Source organism: Stigmatopora nigra, chromosome 2 (assembly GCF_051989575.1).
Source record: "Stigmatopora nigra isolate UIUO_SnigA chromosome 2, RoL_Snig_1.1, whole genome shotgun sequence".
Lineage (NCBI taxonomy): Eukaryota > Metazoa > Chordata > Actinopteri > Syngnathiformes > Syngnathidae > Stigmatopora > Stigmatopora nigra.
In genome coordinates this window covers 1,630,940-1,651,783 of record NC_135509.1, presented here as the reverse complement: position 1 = coordinate 1,651,783, position 20,844 = coordinate 1,630,940, and the positions used below count along the sequence as shown (strand labels likewise).

The 20,844-nt window shown below is 39.6% G+C and overlaps 2 protein-coding genes across 8 annotated transcripts in view; one reads left to right on the top strand and one right to left on the bottom strand.

The window, feature by feature from the left end:
• Positions 1-20,844, bottom strand: part of ccnk (cyclin K) — a 44,097-nt gene that overhangs the window by 12,679 nt on the left and 10,574 nt on the right. The window contains exons 2-13 of one of the 5 annotated variants that reach the window (XM_077712344.1): positions 19,102-19,205; positions 18,728-18,817; positions 14,517-14,743; positions 14,124-14,232; positions 10,877-10,925; positions 9,220-9,371; positions 7,686-7,760; positions 7,127-7,195; positions 4,544-4,924; positions 3,577-3,739; positions 1,840-1,908; positions 1,581-1,681 (exon numbers count right to left, since the gene is read on the bottom strand). The gene's annotated coding sequence lies outside the window, so the exon portion shown is untranslated. Of the gene's footprint in view, positions 1-1,580; positions 1,682-1,839; positions 1,909-3,576; positions 3,740-4,543; positions 4,925-7,126; positions 7,196-7,685; positions 7,761-9,219; positions 9,372-10,126; positions 10,245-10,876; positions 10,926-14,123; positions 14,233-14,516; positions 14,744-18,727; positions 18,818-19,101; positions 19,206-20,844 lie in introns of those variants that run through there. The other 4 variants (XM_077712345.1, XM_077712347.1, XM_077712348.1 and 1 more) reach the window with 4 other exon arrangements.
• bcl11bb (BCL11 transcription factor B b) overlaps positions 1-20,844 on the top strand; it is a 29,460-nt gene that overhangs the window by 4,080 nt on the left and 4,536 nt on the right. For all 3 annotated transcript variants that reach the window (XM_077712342.1, XM_077712341.1, XM_077712340.1), the window contains exon 2: positions 4,570-4,947. In XM_077712342.1, the coding sequence (XP_077568468.1) occupies positions 4,570-4,947 (378 nt within the window). The remainder of the gene's footprint in view (positions 1-4,569; positions 4,948-20,844) is intronic.

The following is a 20,844-nucleotide window of genomic DNA, read 5'->3' as shown; positions in this document are numbered from 1 at the left end:
ACCCATGTATATATGTATATACATTTACACATACATAAACACATATACATATACACATACATACATATACACATTTATATACATAGACATATATATTGTAGCACAACACCAAAATTGTCCCCATCATTTTTTTTGGCTAAAACAAGGACCCCCTACCTATTAACATAGTCCTCAACTGACCCCAACATAGCTCCAAAAAGCATCAACTCTATAAACCCCTCATTCTGAACAAAATCTCCCCAACATTAGCGTCAGTAAACACAATTCCACCATCCAGCTAGCATCATAACATCATTACGCAAAAACGACAGCGCCAAAATATGACTGGTTACATATTGCGGTCTTATTTTCTCCCCCCGCCCGCCCCATATAAGGTGCGAACTTGAGCGTAAGCTTCTTGACAAATGGCGTCACATATAGCGGATGCGCCTTTCCTTGATCTGAATGACACTCCCCCCCTCTTTATTTACACCATATGGCGCTACTCTCACAAACACAGCAACACAAAATGTACGTCTACACAAAGCGAGTAAGCAAGCAGACGACGAGCTCGGAGGCGTTGATTGGCTCTCGATTGGCTGTCGGCCATTTCACTTTGTTCCTTCATTTGGCTTGAATATTTTAGCGGCGTCAGCCGAGCACATCTGATGAATTTTGTACGCCACGCTCGCTCGCTATCTTATCGCGCTAAAGTTTTGTCAAACGTTGATCGGAAGGGCTCCGCCGCCAATCCCCGCCGCCGTTTCCCGCGGAGGCGGCGAAGGCTAAAGTGAGGTCGCTTGTCGTTTGAATTTTTGATTGCCGCCATCTGCGATGTTATCGTGGTTGCTTTCCCGATGGGAGACGCGATCACCCACCCAAACCAACCCACCCCTCCACCACACTACTTAGCAACACCACAGCGCATGGGGGGTAAAAATATATATATTATTTTTTAAAACATGAAAAACCCAAAAGACACAATTGTAATCTAATGCATCTAATAAAATGGGAAATAGCTCCCATAGAATAAACCACAATTTTCAATACAAAGAAAAATCCCTCAAGAAAATGAAGTCAATTTTAAAATCTGAAGGCAAAAATTGGGTGAAAAAGCACACACAATAAGAAATAAACTGACAAAAAAATGCTTTCACACACTGAATAAAAGGATTAAAAAAATAGAAAACAATAGAAGAAGAAACAATGACAATAAGAAATAAACTGACAATAAAGGTTTCACCATAAAAAAATCCAATATTGGCTCCAAAAAACTAAACTTGAATCCACTCATTAGTTGTCAATTTTCAGAACCAAATAAACAAACCCCTCCCCTTTCCCCCATACTTACGTCGTCTCTTAACCGAGAAAACGCAAACAAAGACGAGCGCAAATGTGGGCGGGCCCTAAAATTCCACTGAGCGACAGACCAGAATTGAAGTCAGCCAGGCATCGTTTACATCAGCCGGGCCGCCATCATTAGCCTTCATTTTTTATGGCATTTATTAAAGGGTGCGGATGTAAGCTCACAAAAACGCCCCCTCCAGCTCGCTTTGAACAACAATGCCAGCATTTAAACGAGATTCGGAAATTTCTCTCACCAAGTAGCCGACGAGTAGAATCCGCAGTGTTGCTGTTGGCAGATAGTTGGCGCTCTAAAGCCTCCCTGATATAGGAGAACTGCATCAAGTAATGCTGCAACCTAAAAATAGACAGTGTAAACAGAAGCAGAACATTTGTATACATATTTTTATCAAAACAAGTTAAAATGGTGGTTTATCATATAAAACTCATGCGTATATTCTTTATCCTCTCACAAAAGTGACTCATTATCCATTATACAAGTAAATAGGGTCCTACCTTGGTATCTTCATGATGATGATGATGATGATTCCAGATATTTGACAAGTGTCATGAAATGAATAAAACCTGCAAAGCAATTTTAATAATGTAAGAGGGAAACTGTGAAGGTTATGAAAATGGGTATTTGTATATATATATATATATATATATATTAGACAGAAACATGTGACCTTTGTATGCGAGTACATTTGAGTAAAAGCTAATCAAAGACAACATAGTACTTTACTCAGGCGGATTTAAATTAGCAACCTTGTATGTTTTCAAATTTTATGACTATTTTACTCAAGGCAAAATTAAGAATCGTTAAAATTTAACACTTTTAAAATAGATTAAAACACTACAAGTACAAATAGCATTTCACTGGATCACATTTTGGAAAAAATATTGCAAATTATAACTGCTTGAAATGGAACTAATAGCCTAAATGTTTGTATTATTTTGTTTTTAAGTAGTTTTAATAATCTGAAGCTGAAATACTGGTTTTTATTCTTTTAATTTAGTCAAATTTAGGAGTGCCAGACAAAATCATTTAAAAAAACAATAGTTCAACATTAGTAATCACACACCAAAACAAAAATACTACAATACATTGAAATTTGTGTACTTACTGCAAACTCTTATGTTTTATAGCCAAAGTGAATCTGTGAAACTTAGTCATTTTATAGCCAAAAAAAATGAACATGTTTTTTCTTATGTACATGTATTTTAACGGTCGTTTTTTGGGGGGTTTAACCGATCTCAAATTGACGTTACTACTGTCACGGTTCGTCTCGTTTATCTATTTATGATATAAAAAATACTTTGGCTATACTGCTAAAGGCTGACGAAATATTTCAAGATTCTTCACGTGTGGGCCGACGCCATCCCACCACCTGTCCCATCATCCCGTCCGCAAATAGCAACACGCCTTGTTGTTAGCTCGGAGATTTACTTCTAATATACGTCGCACAAGCTCACGCGCAATATGGCCGCCGCTCGCATCTATTAGCGTGTTTTTGGTGAATTCCGGCCACAAGCTGTGTGATCCGCAGGTAAATACGCGTTTGTGTTCCTCCGCCGCCGCCAAAGATGATGAGATGGAAATGATCTGGCGCCGCGCCAGCCTTCCGTGTCAGGAGTAGAACGACGGGGGAGGTTGTGAGGAGAGGGGTTTAAAGAAAAAAATGGCGGAATGAATAGCAAAACATTTGGGTAAAATTGGGGGAAGGAAAAACGGTGCGCGACGGGAAGTTTGGAGGAGGAACGGCGCTCTGACGGTTTTGCGACCAGAGATAAGGCAGTTTAGGATCTTACCGCTGATAACACACCCACACAAACACACACATTGTCGTTATCTTAGCCCTGGCAATTATTAGGGGTGTCATGTTTGGAGAGAAGCGAGATGGAGCTTGGAGGAAAGAGGGGGAGGAGGGCCAACATTTACCCCAGGCACGGAGCCTCTCCCTGGGCCCGAAACGCCTCGACTACCCCCCTCCCATCCGTCCGACCTGGAGCTTCCTTAAAGCTTCCGGCTAAGGGGGGAAAAAGGCCACTCTTTTCCAGGTGGTCCTTCCGGGATTTGCGCTAAGGGACCGAGTCGACGCCGACAGGGTGTGTGTGCGCACATGTGTGTGTGAGCACGTGTGTGTATAATGGTTATTAATGACCGTGTCAGATGTGTGAAGAATGAGATTTACTCTGGTAACAGGACCTCTATAGATTTTACGTCTGCGGAGAATGTGGTGCTTGACTCACCTGCATGTGTGCACACATTTTTTTGGTGTGTGTGTGTGTGGTACACGCACATCGGCTACACAGGATGGATGCGGCCTTGTCGCTCGAGTGACGGCTCTGCAAAAGATGCGGAGGGCGTCGGCGGAAACTCGGCGTGAGATGAAGAGCTTCCTGGCCACACGAGCTAGCAGAAAAAAAACAGAGACATACGAAAAATGTGGGTGTTCTAAGGGGTAACGCCCATACCGAGGTGGGCTAGATTAGTTGTTAGTCGAATTTGATTGTTTTTGGGAAGATGTCGTTGTGCGCCAAGGAGCGGTCGCTGTTATCGGGTTGTCTAATGGCAGATAATTTGGGGAGTGGATGTGAATGAAATATGAGATGAGGCGTATTTTAGTTTTAGATTGTTGATTATGACTCGTTTAACTTGTAATGCGTGGTGAGAGTAAATTAGGCTATAAATAACTGAGTTTTTGTTTTGGTGTGGTTTTTTGTTTTTTTGGAAACTGTCTGGTATTGTGGTTAAATTTGATGATCTATTTGGAAACATTTTCTTTTGTTTTGGAAGATGTCACAATATTCAAATAGTTTGTTATTGTTTAGCTGGTTAAGAGATAATATGGCTAAAAAAGTAGCTTCGTTGTTTTGTTGTGGTGTTTAATTTTTAGCCCCTAAATGATTTAAATTGTCTATATGCATTAAATTTAACTCTTAAGAATGAATGTAGGGATTGTTATTTAACTTAAAATAGTAGGATTGTAATCTACGTAGTAAAAACAATATGTACTAAAAAAAGAAATGCTATTAATTGTCTTACAAGAGAAGAAAGCAAACAAAGGCTCATTAAAAAGCAAAATATTTTACATCTAATAAAATCTCTTATCTTTCTTAAATATGTCAATGAACCTACCTTGTGTGGAGTTTCCTTTCAAATTGTATTAAAGTGTAACAACAAGTCATTCAACGTTGAACCAAAATGGCGACTTACCTTGACTTTTCTTCTTCCGGTTGCAGTCGACGTCAATGACGCATCGGCGAGATCTCCGTCCCCGGGCCCCGTTCTCCGGGGCCCCGAGGAGCACGACCTGCTGACTTGCGGCCAGTGCCAGACCAACTTCCCCCTGGGGGACATCCTGGTCTTCATCGAGCACAAGCGCCGCCTGTGCCGAGGCCCGCCGCAGGGGGCGCCGGGCTCCTTTTCCGTCAAGCCCGGGGAGGCCGGAGGGGCCGCCAGCATCCCCATCTCCCCCCGGGGCCACGCGCTGGGGATGGGGAGAGGGGGTCCCATGTTGCCCGTGGAGGTGGGCATCCAAGCCACGCCCGGGGGGGACGAGGACATCCACCGGAGGCTTACTCCGGCCAAGGGGATCTGCCCAAAACAAGAAAAAGGAGGTATGACCTTTTGACCTTTCATTGAAATCAAGACATTGTCACCCTAAAGAAAAATCTAAAAACATATTTTCAGGTATTTATTAGGATTCTAAGGGGCATGTCAAAAATATAAGACATGATGTTCTTAATTTTGATCGTCCTAAAAAAAAGGGAGGACTTAAATGTCCATCTTTGCGTGGATTTCTGTTCGGAAAAGTCATAAGAATTATTTTTCTACATTGATGTATGCGATACTACAAATCTGAAAGTTTCTGAGGAGAGTTAATTCATAAATCATTTAAGATAAAAATAGTAATAAAAAATACATTGAATACAATTAAAAAAACTTAATTTACCACCATATACGGCAATGGATGTTTCACCCATTTTGGACATGTATTGACGTTAACAACTATTAAGAAAATACACAAGAGTACTTTTGACCCTTCTACACTTACCATATTTTTCCATATATAAGGCACACTGGAATATAAGGCGCCCTGTCTATTTTGTAGAAAATGTAAGACTTTTAAGTGCGCCTTATAGTCATAAAAATACACTCCTCTCCTTGTCGACGTGATGTGAACTTTTAACTTCATTTTAGCGTGTTATCCTCCCCTGTCAGCCATCTTTAATTGCAGGGCCATTTGACTAAGTTGACACAAGAAAAAACCGCCACGAGAGCTCCTCGAACTCGTACTTGCGCGCCACCAACTTTGACATCCCTCTTGTAATGAGGCCATTTTCTCAGCGGGGACATTTTGGCTGCCGAAAAAGCGCTTGGATAAGCTTCTCCCCCCTCACCATTTTTTTTTTTTTTTAGAAAGAGTGTGCGCGGATGTCACCTGTCTGCGAAAGATAGCCACGTTTAAAAGAATCCTTGTTATTTTGACTGTGGCCTTCAGGAGGGATTAATGTAGCCACAGATGATTTCATTAGCTCGACACGAGTGTGTGTGCGTGTATTTTACACACACACACTTTTGGTAAATGCGTGCGCACGAGCCCGCGGGGGGTCTTGAGCCGAAACCGATTGCAAAGAGCGAGGAAAGAAGGTGACGAGTAGGACATCCCCGCCTCCTACGCTCCTTGAATGCAGCATTTTGAAGACTTTTCGTTCGCTCGCCACGTCCGGTCGGAGGTTTTTTTTTGGGAAGGTTTATCTATGTGCGCGCAGGTGATGGGATTAGGAGGGTGACGGGCCGTCAGGGCGGGGATTACGTCGACGGGAGGTTTGATCAGCGAACGTTTCCACGTCGGAAATAATTAGCGGCGACGTGATGGCACGGCGCTTTCGGGAGGGCGAGAATGTGATTCCCGTTAAATTTGTCATGAGGGGACGTCATTTGGAAGGTTTGGATTCGATGAATTGGACGTAAACTGCTGTCAATGGCATAAAATGAGTTAAATACAATGGGAAAAAGTACTGTATTAGCTTAGCTTTTAATGGCATTGTATTAACTGATAAATTCATTTATAATTCTAACATAGTAACAGAATACATGAATTAATCCTTTTAAAAAATGTTAGCATTTAAGATTTATGTATTGATTATTTATTTTAAGATAAAGGTCTTAACTGGGGAAAATTAGCTTAGGTTGTGCCTACTTGATAGGGTTAGAATAATTTTAGAATTTAATTTAAATGTAAGAAAATTTAAGAAATAATCTAAAAAAGATTGAATTATTTTTACAAATATTCTGATTTAAAAATAATCTTTTTGTTATTTTCCTATTATGTTAAAATAATTCACAATAATCTTGAAGGTCTTGGAAGGTCACAAAAACAAAACAAGCAGTTGTTGCATCGTCACTATTATTAATTTTTTCATAATTAATTTCCGCTTAATTGTATTTTCTTCAGGTTCGCACGTCGATTTCCTGTGAAAGACGAGCAGTGTTTTTCTATTTTGATGTTTATTTCACAAACGCGGCGCGACACCTCGACAATGCTCGTCACTTGTCACGTCGGGGGTGAAAAAGCACTCGCTCGCACGGCAAAATCTTTTAATGAGCTACTTTTTAGGTATTCCGGCTCGTCTGGTTATTTTTGGAAGCTCCGTCATTAATTCAAAAAAATCAAATCAACCAACGCAAAAAATGTAATATTAGAAATTGAGCCGAGTGTGACGGATACTAAAAACGCCAAAAATACAAATGAAGTTCAATGAAATACTTTCAGACAATGTCAGTATTACTAACCTCAGGTATGACTTCTATCCATTAATTTAATGCTGCCATTGACATTGATACTTGTCCAATCCATTTGAACTGGAAAAGGGAAAAAAAAGAAAACGTTAGATATTTGCTTTGACAAAAACATGCATTTTAACTTGGAAATGGGAAAAAAGTACAAATTAAAAATAACTTACAAAACAACAAGTCACATTTTCACCTCATCTGATTGGTCCTTGACATTATACAACAATAACAACAACACATTTACTATTTACTTATCTACCAATGACAAACAGGGTGGAAATGGGAAAAAAGAATTAATATAGTGGACAATAAGTCAAATTTTTAACTAATTTGGTCTTTAACCTAAAACAACAATATGTCAGACTATATATTTGGCCTTTGACAGGAATAGGCGACCAATCCATTTGAAGTGGAAATGGGAAAATAGTACTAGAGTCCTCCCAGTTGAAATGGTTGTAACGCTTTGAGGCTCAAAAACACACACTGAGGGCATCTAAGAGATCAGGGGGTGAATATTTCATAAGACGGTGACAGTGACATCCGTAAACATCTCTCTTACCGCATTTTCGGCCATTTTGGGGGGAAGCGGAGGGGGTGCCGGTGTCAATAATGTTGGGCGCCGACTGCCAAAATCCTGTTTGAAGACAAGGCAAGTTGTGTTAGGAAGCAAAGATAAAGTGAACATACACAAAATGAAAACACAGGCAGTACTACTGCAATTTAAGTTAATATTTCTCAGGAAAAACGGGCCTACAGAAAATGTACTGTAAATGTGAGGCGCGTTTTTCCTGGGAAATATTAACTTAAATTGCTGTACTCAACTTCAATTTGACTTTTATTCTGAAAAAGACATTCAGGGAGGGTTGTTTTAGTTTGCATTGTTATGTTTTGGTATGCTGTTGCTAATCAAGAAGCGGGAGTTTCAAAATAAAATCTGGTATGCCACGTTTATTTACATTTTGGGACATTTGGGAAAGCACTAATAGAATTTTTGACATTTTAGGCATTTTGTGACAACTATTTTTCGTTAGTCAGGTTTTGCGACTGTAAAAAAAGGTAAATAATAAATCAATTTCCATTGTTTTGGCGGTGAATGTCTATAAACGACTTTCTCGGCCCGAGAGGTCAAACGCCGACTTTAAAATCTCCTTCACCTCATCTTTTAATTTTTTTTGGAAAATTATTATTGTGCCCCACCACCACCCAGTGCTCTTTTAATCACCTGGCTTGCTCTCATTTGCATATTAAATAGGCTTTAATCATGAAAAGCAATCAGGCTTTTGCATATTCATACCTTCCCCTGCGCGCCCGCTTCCTTCGTTTCGCTCCATTGCCGAGCAGCCCCGCAATCAGAAGGCGGGCGGGCGGGCGGCGTCCCGCTAGCTAACACACGCGCGTGCACGCCGTCCAAATAACTTCACATGCTACTTATGTATTATCTCTCCCCTACAAAAAAAAAAAAAAAAAACGTAAAAATAAGGGGGGGGTTAGATAAAACAAGACGGCGAGAGCGATCCCTGATTTGAGCGTCGAATATTTGTACAGAGAGGCTCAAGCAAAAGCTCATTTGCATAATGACTTTGTAGTTTTGCATTAATCACATTTGCATATGAAAATGCGTTAATTACTCCCCACGATTTTTTTCTTTTTCACCCCCTACCCTCGCTTTAAAAAAAAAAAACATTTTGATGTCCGAGCTCGCGGGGCGCGATTAAGGGTGAATATTTACAAAAAAATAATAAAAAATAAAAAGGAGTATTTTTGAAAGGGTGCCAGAGCATCCATCTTACGTCTACCGCCAGGCATGCGGCGTTTATTTTGGTTCGCCGTCAGTCATTTGGGAGCGGAGTACGACCAGGCTTCCATTTTAAGCGTTTTTATTTATTAATTTTATCCTCTGTAAGTAACAGCAACTTGTTTATGATGGCGACCTCCCTCTCGTGGCTTTTTGTAGCTACAAATGCGGACGGCGGCGCGCACGCGCGGCGTCCCTGCTGTCGAGCGGCGGATTAAAAACATGTTCAATCGGAATGCATGCATGGGAAATGGGGGTGCTCGAGCGGGGTGGGGGATGTTTTCGGGGATGTTTTGACCTCCTTGAGGACGATGCGGCGCGGGGGTAAACAGGAAGTAAACAGCGAGGAGGCCGGGCGGCGACTCGGACGGCGGCGGGGGAATCGTGGTGGAAGTTGGACGGGAGTAGCGTTTCCGCAGGGTTAAATGGAGAGAGGCTTCTGATTGGTTGCTAGGGGGACATCAGAGGAGAGGAAAGAAGAGTTGAAATGTTAGAAGTAGATTTAGGAGGAATAAATATAGCTAATATTTTGAAGTACTACTCATCCAACTTTGATTTTATAGTCCTTAAATGGTAGTTATTTTTGGGGGATAGTATTACAAGTACATATGATTTTGTAGATATAAATGTATTACAAAAACATGACTGATTTGATGAAAAATATAGTTCTAATTTAGACAACTTAATAATAATAACTCATGTTGGTAAAATATTCAACAAATAAGTTGGACTTTTCTGATCAATGGCATGGAATGAGTTAACTATATTAAAAAAAATGTCTTACATTTCATGAATGCATCATTTGAATTATAGCAACATTAAAAAATACAAGAATGACTAAAATTTAAAACAAATTCCCCCTAATACTCCCCCTAAAAGTGAAAATTTCAGAATAAAAGTCAAATTTAGAAACAAAAAGTATTCAGTAAAGTCAAGTTATGACAGTGCGCAAAAAAAGTGACATGGCTTCTATTTTAAAGGGCTGGTATGTTATGAAACCCCCCCAGACAGGACCACCTTTTCGCCCAAAAATCCCACGATAACCACGCGATAAACGAGGGTCCACTACACAATTAACGCAGAGCGGAAAAATGCACTTTGGAATCCGCTGACACGAGCGACGTTGGCTAAAAAAGTGGCAGAGTTAAGGAATCCCACATGAAGGAAGGCATCAAACGCAGCACGACTTGCTTTATGGCACTCACATGGCAGCAGATTTGATATTTTCCGACCACAGCGGGGGAATAAAAGTGGCCACTAATTTGGAGTGCGAGCGCCACCGCTAACTTGCAGCATGTGCCGCGCGCTCCAGATGTGTGCGTGCACTCTCTGCTCCGACACCCCCCCTAAAAAAAAAGGCATTAAGAGAATTTCGCGCCATCTTCTAGCCAGTTTTATAGCTAGTTTGGAACTATTTTGGCTAGGTAACGTGCTAGCGTGTTCAGAACTCGGGTTTAAATAAAGATTGCGATTTTTGAATACATTCGATGGAAGAATTGAGGGAAATTGTTGCCAGATTAAAGTTGCCATTAGATCGTGTTTTGAAAAATCTGCGTTCTAAGAAGTCGATTTTACTTGGGAAAATATTTTTGTGTATTTTATTTAATTTTTTTAAGGAAAAAAGTTACGCAAACATGTGAAAAGATAAGTCGGATATTTATTCGCAAATTTAATTTAATGCTAAAATATGAAATTCTGATATAGATACATATTTTATTTTGATATGATAGTTTTGGCTACAAAAAAAAAGCACATTTCAAAAATGTTTTGGTTTTAAAATTCTTAAAATTATGAATTTATATTAGCATAACGTTAGCAGTATTACAGGACTTTGGAAAAAAAATCCAGTAATTTATTTTGAGATCAAAATTCCTAGATCAGATTTTTAGATTAACTTTAATTCATCCCAAATTTGAAATTTCAACATTACTATTATTTTTCCATGAATGTCTTACCGTCATTCTTCATCCCGAAACAAACTTTTCCTTTAATGCCAAAAGTTACCTACAAAAAAGACCAATCATTCCATTAAACCAACATTAAATGTACTTTTGAAACAGGGTCAACATTATCAGATCATTTTGACAATTGCACCGGCCGTGTTTACAAACCATTTTCCCTTCTTACAAACATTTCTTCTCCCGCCATTATCGAGAGTCCAAAAACCCGGGCGCCCTTCGCCATTAACGTCTTAAGATAAAAAAAAAAAAAAAAAAAACAGTAAGCGACTTGGCTTGTTAGCGCCTCCCCTTCCTCTTATCTTATTAGCGTCCCGCACGGTGACGTGCTTTATTTGGCTTTTTAGCCGCCGCCGCCGCCGCCAAGATGCTGAGAGCTTTTCACGCTGCACTTAGAGCCTGGCCCCCGCTACTAAAATACGCCCCCAACTTTCCCCGCTGGCTTGTCTGCCACAATTACGCTGACGCCAAAATACGAGATGAGGGCAATCGCTAACGTGGCCGAGGGGAGAAATCACGTTGTCGGCTTGGCTGGCCAATCTATTTGTTCTTGGAAGTACGGCAGTGTTTGGAATAGAAGTCGTATTAGCACCAACATCAACGATGAAAAAATATGTTATGCTACAGAGTTTTAGTTAGTTAAAAATATGTTATGCTACAATGTTATGTTACACAGTTTTAGTTAGCTTTGACAAGTTGGATAACATAAAAATTGGGATTGTAAAAAGTAAATAAATTTATAAAATGTTAAAATATAGCTGAAAAATAGTTTGGAAAAAGTATATAAAGCAAGTAAGTCTTAAAATGCTATTCAAATTAAATATTTTAAAAATAATGTTGAATTTTTTGGGGAATATTGCCAATTGTGTATTGTTTTTTTGTCCAATGACAGAAAATATTTAATATTTTTATTATAATTTAAGTATTTGTTTGTTGTGGCTGCAAGCGTTGCTAAAATTTACGAGTGGGCAGAAATGATTAAACATATCTGGCAAATATTAAAGCCTCCAACTATTTGCATCTTTCTAAAATTTTCCTGAGCTATGAGAGGACTTAAATAAGGATTATGACGACCATTTGACTGCTGGCTTTCTTCATTAGAAATGGAAATATGTTTTTTTTATTGGCCTATGACTTAACTTTAACGCTAAATGTGCCATTTTTATTATTTTCCAAGCAAAAAATGTTCTTATCTTGTTGATTTAGCTATGCTAACGTTAGCAGGGCTTGTCCGGGCTCGTGGTCTGTCTGGCGGTCCCCCCAAATTTTTTTTAGCGTGCGTGTCCTAAAGGCAATGGCGAGATGAAAGGCGCTTTCTTTTTTAACCATCAGCTATGCAGGAGTCGCGCCAACGGCAGGAAATGCATCGGCGTGATAACCGCCGCAAAAGACGGGGAGATAATGAGAAGCAATTGAGGGAGAGGCCAAGAAAGGCCGCCACGCAAACGTGGCCCCCGGGGGGAAACCCAACGGAGACCCGTTCAAACGCACTTTGGGGGAAAGTATGTGGCGGGCGTGTCCTCGCCCAGGGACGAGCGTGTCTCTATTTGCGGCGAGGGAGGACGTCCTACGCACCTGGCGAGCTTGGGGTAGGCGGACCAATCGACTTCTTGCGGTTGGACGTTGTTTTGGTCAAAAATTTGAGGACATTAAGAAGATAGAAGGCAATATAGACACTATGTAAACATGCAATTGCGACTTAGTATCTTATTAATAAAATATATATATTACAAGAAGGTTTATAGTATCTCATATTAGTTTAACTTCTTGCGGTTAGACGTTGTTTTGGTAAAAAATAGAGGACATTAAAAAGATAAAGGCAATATAGGCTATGTAAACACGCAACTGTAACTTAGTATCTTATCTTATTGACAAATATATATATAACCAAAAAGTTTTTAGTATCTTATATTTAATATAATCCTTTAAAAAGCATAATTTTAACAAGGTGTACTAAGTAAAAACTTATGTTGAGACGTTTTTACAACAACAAAAAACTATTTATTGGTAAGTGGCACATTTTTGGCAGTGTTGGGACGAAAATATTTAGCTGCGATTTGATTCAAGATGAATTTATCATGATATTATAATCATATTATGCATGTCAAATATTTATACGGCCCTACCAGACAAAAAGGATTGGAAATCTATCGCCGTCAATGACAGTTAAAATTTCTCTGTTGCAAACTAAAAAGCTGAACAATGATAATTTTAAAAACTAAATTGCAAGTCAATACGATTAGGGTTTGTTTATGTAAAATCATAAATTAATTATCAGAGCCACTCGACTAATCAATGAAACAAACATTCAGCTAGCTAGCGGCATTTCCACACGACGTCCTCCAACACAACGCCGCAATCAACATCGCATTGTTTTTAGCCGATAGCAATTAGCATAATGGCCACTTTGGGTTTGTTCGTGAACTCCCATTGACGACGATACATGTCCGATTCATTAACAATCCCCCTTTTAGCGAGCAAAGGAAGGCGTGGGCGTGCCGACTACGAATGGCATTGATCCCGCCAAACATCTAACGAACCGTCTAAGCGGCATTGGCACGTCGCAGTCGATAAACGGGGGAACGTCGGCGAACGGGACGCTGACAGCGCGGACAAAGTGGGCGTCCCTGGGGGGTTTTGGCTCAAGCTCCTTTTGGATTTGGAAGCGGCTCAAAGACGTCAAAGAGGCTTTTTATCCGCTCAAAGGCACCTAAAAGGCCCGCGTTGACCTTTTCCACAAGAATATTTCATATTCTGCTTGTTGCGGCGCGCAATTATTATTATTAAAGATGCGCCTCTTGTAGCGTAGCGAGCGATGACGCCATTGTTTCCTTGATGCGGCCGCCCGCTGCGCAACGCTACCACGCCACCTTTAAGTGGCGGTAATTTCGATATTAACAATAGAATGGCAGGTGGTAGGGATAAAAGCATTTCCCCCCGGCTTCTTCAACAGATGTCAATTTTCTTTTCGGTTATTCTTTTGGGCAGCGACCGCTCGATTGGCCTCGAATTTTGTCATTGTTGCGACGGACCTGGTAGAAAGTATACCACCCCCTGATCCAGTACAGTCGTGGTAAAACGAAAAAATGCAAAGTAGGATCCCATTGTAATTAGCGCACTACATTTTTTACGCCTATACAAAAGTGTAAATTTATCAAATATTTCAGCTATAAACATCAAAAACTGTAATCTATTCCTATTTAAATATAATGTATATATCTAGTACTTTAAATGGTGTACTCACAGTGAGAATAGTTCCTCTTTAGTTGAAGTCCTTTGTCTTCTTGGGATTACTGTATTAGACAAGACACTCCAGAGACGCCATTTTGGTTCAAAGTGGAGATGATATAAATCTAGAAAACAGGTAAATAGAAGTTTTAGTACAAGTCATTTTTTGTGGGATTACTGTATTAGACAAGACAGTCCAGGAGACGCCATTTTGGTTCAAAGTGCAGATTATATAAATCTAGAAAACAGGTACATAGAAGTTTTAGTCCAAGTGGGATTAATGTATTAGACAAGACACGCTAGGTACGCCATTTTGGTTCAAATAGCAGATTTTATCAGTCTGTCTGGAGTGGCAATTATTAATAGTCAATTGAAGTAGCAAAATTAATATATTTTTATAAAATCCTACCTTTGTCATGCTATTTCACACAGCGTGCTATTACGGGGTAAAAGCCACACAAGGCTTTGAGTGGGGAGGGGTCTTGAGTCATGGTGTTTTCATCACTTTCCAACTCTGCAATTCAATTAGCGCTAGTTTTCACTTGACACTTTGCGGCGGCCGCGCCGCTTTGGCGCGTCCCGCTGTCATCGCCTAGACGGGCCGCCGCGTCGCCTCCGGCGCCCCGAGCGTGCCGGCTGGACCAAAAAAAAAAAAAAAAAGAAAGCCAAGGAGCAGTTTAATTTCCTTTTCCGCACCAGCGTATATCGCTATCTACAGGTGGTCTTCTCATTTCCGCAGCTTGGCGAGCAAAGCGTCCATATTTTATTTTTTTGCATTTTCTTCCGTTTGTCACGCAAGAATTATTTACGTCAGCCTAGATTACAATGACATTTAGATGTTTAGCAATTATTGAAGAAAAGATGTTTTTGGATGGGTCTATTTTGACAGATTTTTATGCATTAAGGTTGAACAGATTTTAAAAGGAATTTAATGTCAATTGTTCCGGCCATGTTTGTTTAAAATTCAAGTACGGTATTAAAAAATACATGTTTAGTAAAGCTTTTTTTTAAAGAAACGACATAGTATAGTAAGGCTTAAAAATGACAGTATAGTAAAGCTTAAAAAATGACGTAGTATATAGTAAGGCTTAAAAAATGACATAGTATAGTAAGGCTTCAAAAACTACAGTATAATAAGGCTTCAAAAACAACATAGTATAGTAAGGCTTCAAAAACTACAGAATAGTCAGGCTTCAAAAACTACAAAGTATAGTAAGGTTTAAAAAACGACATAGTATAGTAAGGCATACGTTGGTCCCTGTGGAATGTTAAATTTCAAGTCCTGAAAACTACAAAAAAGTCTTAGCTACTGCCGCTAGCTAGCTATTTGTTTCTAAGTTTCCGCCAATGAATTTCAACAAGTAGCCCAACGTTTTAGCTCCGAGTTCTATGAAAAAACATTGAGTGGAATCCGTATCCATTACCTTCCCGTTGACTAGATTTTCCATTTTCGCCGACAGGCCGTTTAGGCGGCGAACTAATAGGCGGTCTTGGCCGGTGGGCTCCCCAGCCCGTAACAAAACCGCATTTATGCTAACATCAATTGATGTAATGCCACGATACGGGTGAGAATTATGAGCTTGTCAACAAGTCACACTCAGGAAAATTGACCCGCCAAAGAAATCCATCCAATCGTCTCTCTTTTCTTAGCTGTCAAATATTTTAGTTGGCGACACACACACAAATACACACACAGTCACAGATGTATATGGTTAGCAAAATCAAGCTGGTTCTACTTAGCACGGAGAGCTTCATTTCATGGGTCATTCCAGAATGGGAGGCTTTAAAATTCCTGAAAAATAAGCTATATTCCCCCCACAAATATATCAATAATGCCTAATAAACTATCACAAGAAAGATTTGCTCAGTTTACAGATTCGTGGTAAAATTATTTTGGTAGAATCACAATAACAAGGAAGCAAATTTGGATTATTGTTAGCTTTTTCAAAAGGCATATGCTAGCTTTTTAGCTTGTTTAAAATAATTGGGTCATTGGGAATATTATGATTTTTATAGATTGAGCTTTTTTAAATATATTTTTGATTTTACAAACTGATTTTTGAACTAATAACAGAAAAAAATATTGATTTAAAAGTGGGGAAATCAGGAAATTTAATATACATCTATACTCATTTTATTTTTTAGGATACTATTTTCTTAAAATATACATAAATATATTGAATCATTTTTACTGTAATGTAAATGCGCCTAGTTTGTTCGTAATTATAAAAAGTGGGTGTGGCTTAAAATGTCCTCCACCTTTGGAATGACCCTCTTACAAGCGAGGACAACGACACCGGGCGTTTTTTCGCCCGAACTCGCCGTCCCCGCTTGATCCGGCGCCGCCCTTGATTAGTCGTCTTGGCGACAAACAAGCCATCAGAGCGAAGCGGCAGGCTGAAGAGGGGAAGGGGGAGGAGCCGAGGTGGGCGAGGGGGCGAGGTGTGGAGGTTGGGACCCCCGGGGACCCCTAGATCACAGCCATGCTAATGAGGAGCTGCTTTGCCAGCAGGAGAGGTGTCAGCTAACCCCTGACAGGTGCACATTGCGTCCTCCCTAGTGTGTCAACGCGGGTGTGTGCGTGGCGAAGTTTGCGTGTGGAGGCTAGCGGAGGGGAGGGGACGGCGAGGACAGGTTGGCGTCCCGGCGGCCTCGCCTGCAGGCGGCTTTGTTCCTGGCGTAAATGTGGCGTCGTCCTTGATGGAATGCCGGAGTGGTATGGACAAACTAAGACCCCTGGGACAGACGCGCAAACATGTTTTGATTTTGCACAATAGTCCGTTTAGCTAGCACGTTAGTTGGCGAAATTTTTATAAAATGCTGTATGGGTTATTGAATCAAAAGTTTAGACATTAATTTAAAGACAAAGGTCACAGAGGTCAGAAAATTGGAATTTAGCTGCAGAATGGGAGTTTTAAATTTTTGATGAAACGAAAGACTTTTTCTTAGCTCCAATTATTGATGTTTTCTTAATATTAGTTTTAAATAGTATGTAGTTGTTAGCGTGTCAAAATGGCGGTCTGGTTAGAGCGCAGTTACATTTTTATTCATTTGTGGCAAGTTAACGAAGTATAAGACTTTTTAGCTCCAATTATTGACATCTTCATAGTATTAGTTTTAATAGTATTTTGTTGTTAGCATGTCAAAATGGTGGTCTGGTTGGAGCACTGTTCAAGTTATGAATTTTTTCGGTTTGTGGCAAGTTAACAAAATGTAAGACTCAATTATTGACGACTTCTTAGTATTTGTTTTAATAGTACTTTGTTCTTAGGGTATCAAAATGGCAGTCTGGTTAGAGCTCTGTTCAAGTTATGAATTATTCTCAGTTTATGACGAGATAACGAATGTTTAGCTAGTCTTAAGCATGTCAACATTAACTTCAATCACTTTTAACCCAAACGTTTTCGAGTGGCGTTCCCACTACGTAAACGCGAACTCCCATCCCATTTGGTAGCTTTTCCGTGTAGATTAACAACTCGAGATTGCGACGAAGGCGTATACGGCATCTGCAAATTCCTAAATTAAAGACAAATCCACATGTCCTCGCCATATGCCGACCCTCCCGAGCCGTCTCGTCTACCTTCTCGCAACCGATTTCTCCACGGTGGCCATATGCGTGCCGTCAATAGCCCATTGGCTGGCATTTTGTTTGTACTTGAAGGCAAAAATAATGACTATAAAAGGCAATCTGGAAGGAATAAAAGCTGATGTAAAGCTCAGATCTTTAATTGGCGCGGCCGTTTGAGCAAAGAAAAGAAAAAGAGAATGTTATTAGCGAGCGGCCCACCTTAACGGCACCGGCGCGCTTTTAATAACTTCCTGCAGGGCTCCTGGCCATCGGCTTTTGTTTTGATGCGTGCGGACATCTCGCCATTGTGGGTTTTTTCCTCGTTTTGTTTTGTTTTTTTTACGCGCCGGAATGGAAACGATGCCAAAAAGCCTGGAGCTCTCAGGTATCTAAAGTCCTGTCAGGTCCACTGCGGCTTTGTTTTCTTTTTTGAATGAATTTGGGGGTCTTTTTTTACAAGCTTAACATCTATTCTATACATAAAATTAAACACATGCCACATAAAACGGTCATGAGAAAAAGTTTTATGTCGGAAAGGGAGCATGCTATTAACTCTTTAGCGCCATTGACCAAGACAGATGTCCAACGTGAGGCTTTTGTATTTAATTTAATTGAAGTTTATTATGAATTTAAACATTTAGGGGCGCAAAGAATGAACTTCGAATGGATTGAACGTACAGATTTTAGAAATTATTACGTATTGCATTGGAAAAGTTTATTTTAGAAGGTTTTTTTACCTACCATAAAACTATTTATTTATTCTAAATAGTTTAAAATATATTTTGCATTAAATCTAAACTGAAAAAAATGTTTATTGTATTTTTTAGGATTAAATAATAGTATAGGGAGTTTGTTTGATATTTAGTCATTAGATTGGTTACTTAAATGTCACTGAATATTTGTATGCCTTTTATATCAATTTCTTTTTAATCGATCTACATCCAAATACAACATTTGATTTAACTCATTCTTTGCAATTGACTATTAACAATCCCACCTCGTATTAGAACAAATAACAAGCTAAATGTAATAAATAATAAAATAAGACTCACATGTATTCTGCCAGATGAAGCCAAAATGGTGGCACACTACTTCCTACTTCCTCTTCCTGTTCAGTGATACTTCCTGTTTTGTGATGTCATCTGTAAGCAAAAAACACATGCAAACTTTTTAATATCCCCCAATAAAAATGCTAATAGTGCCTGTTTACAATTTCCTGGTTATATGCAAACATTTCATCAAACCATCACAAAAAAAGTTAACCAAATATCTTTGGTGGTCTTTAGACAGCTTAATTATATTGATGGATGTCTATATAAAAAAAGAGGCCCTTAATATTTCTATACCCTTTATATAAGTTTAATTTAAATCCATGTACATCCAAATAAAACATTGTAAATGTAATAAATAGTAAAATAAGACTCACATGTATTCCATGAGGTGAAGCCAAACTGCTGTGAATCCAAAATGGTGGCACACCACTTCCTACTTCCTGCTTCCTACTTCCTTCTTCCTGTTTAGTGATGTCATCTGAAAGAAAAAAACATGCAAACTTGTTAATATCGCCCAACAAAATTGCTTAAAGTGCTCATATTTACAAGTACTTGCTTTTATGCAAACATTTTATCACAATATCACAAAAAATACAATTTTAAATCTTCCCACAACACTAAAAAAAGTAGTTTTAATGGTATATCACCCTCTTTTTCAAACTACAGAAGTTAACCAAATATCATTGGTGGTTTTTAGACAGCTTATTTCTATTGATGGATGTCAATATAATTAAAGACAATGACAAATCATGGAGTCCTATTACCATTTCAGGTATTGATCATATCATATTATACAAGCGGCGGATTCCCGGGGGGCTCGTAAGCGAGTCTAGTCCTCAAAGGCCCCCCCATTCCCATCCCTCGCGCTCTGGTTTCCCCGTCCAAGCCGCTAAGCTGTCCAGCACGGCGCTGCCAAGCGGGCGTGTGAAGCCAAGCCAAACTAAATACGGGCAGGCGGCCCGGCACTCGCTTACACACTTACACACAAAATATATACACACATTTTAGTGTCAGGTCGCGTAACGCCCAGCCAAAACAGTGCAACAGATCTCTGCTAATAGCGTAGAAATAGTGACAAAACGAGTAAATGAGCTCCTCATTAGCCTCTGCTGACCGCAAGCCCCCCCAAAACCACCTCACCCGAGCCCACCCGGGAGAAAAGGTTCCACCAATCATATGGCTAGATTTGCTTAGAGTAGCAATATGGGATTCTGAAAAGAAAAAGACAAGTGAGATTGCACTGTAAAAAATGTTGTTTGTTTTTAAGTAAATATTTGAAGTAGACATGACTTTAGTCTTGTTACTGTTTTTAACTGATTTGAGTCAAGTTTAATTGTCTGTCAAAATGTTGGACTGAAACAATTCAATGCTTTGCCAACTCAAATTTGCAATAATAAAAGAATATAGAATTATTATAGCAAATTTAAGTTGGCAAAGTATTGAATTGTTTCAGTACAACATTTTGACAGGCAATTAAACTTGATTCGAAACTTGAACTATAATTTGAATCAGAAGCATTGAATGATGTTTTAGTACAACGTTTGACATGGAATTAAACTTGATTGAAATAAATTAATAACAGTAAAAGAACTAAAGAATGAGTAAGAGTATTTATCCTAAAAACAATTCCGCTAAAAAACATCTTCACAGTCTGCCACCCGCTAATGTGAAAATGGACTATTTTCACCTTGGCAGGATTCTGGGATGGAAAAACTACTGGCCAAAATAGGCTATCGTCTTTCACCTTAGCTCTAAAATGGTGTAAGGATTAGAAGGTAGCCCCCTACCCCCCTCGCCAAGCCCTCCAAGGCTGGTAAGCAGATGCAGATGCCTTTAGAGGGAAGCGCAAGGCCTGCGTGGAATTAGATAAATCCCAACAAAGGCCCGAGCGCAGTGACTGATCGATTCATTTGGCCTTATTAAGTCACTCCGACGAGCAATTTGTCAATGAGGCTCGCTGCCGTCTGCGTTCCACAAACCGCAAAAAAAAAAAAAAAAAAACGTGTTACGGAATCATCTGGCCGCTCTCTTTTGTCCAATATCACCTCTCCATCTTTTTATATTAACATTGCATATTTACACCCACCCCCACCACCGCTTTTCCAATGGCTGCCCCC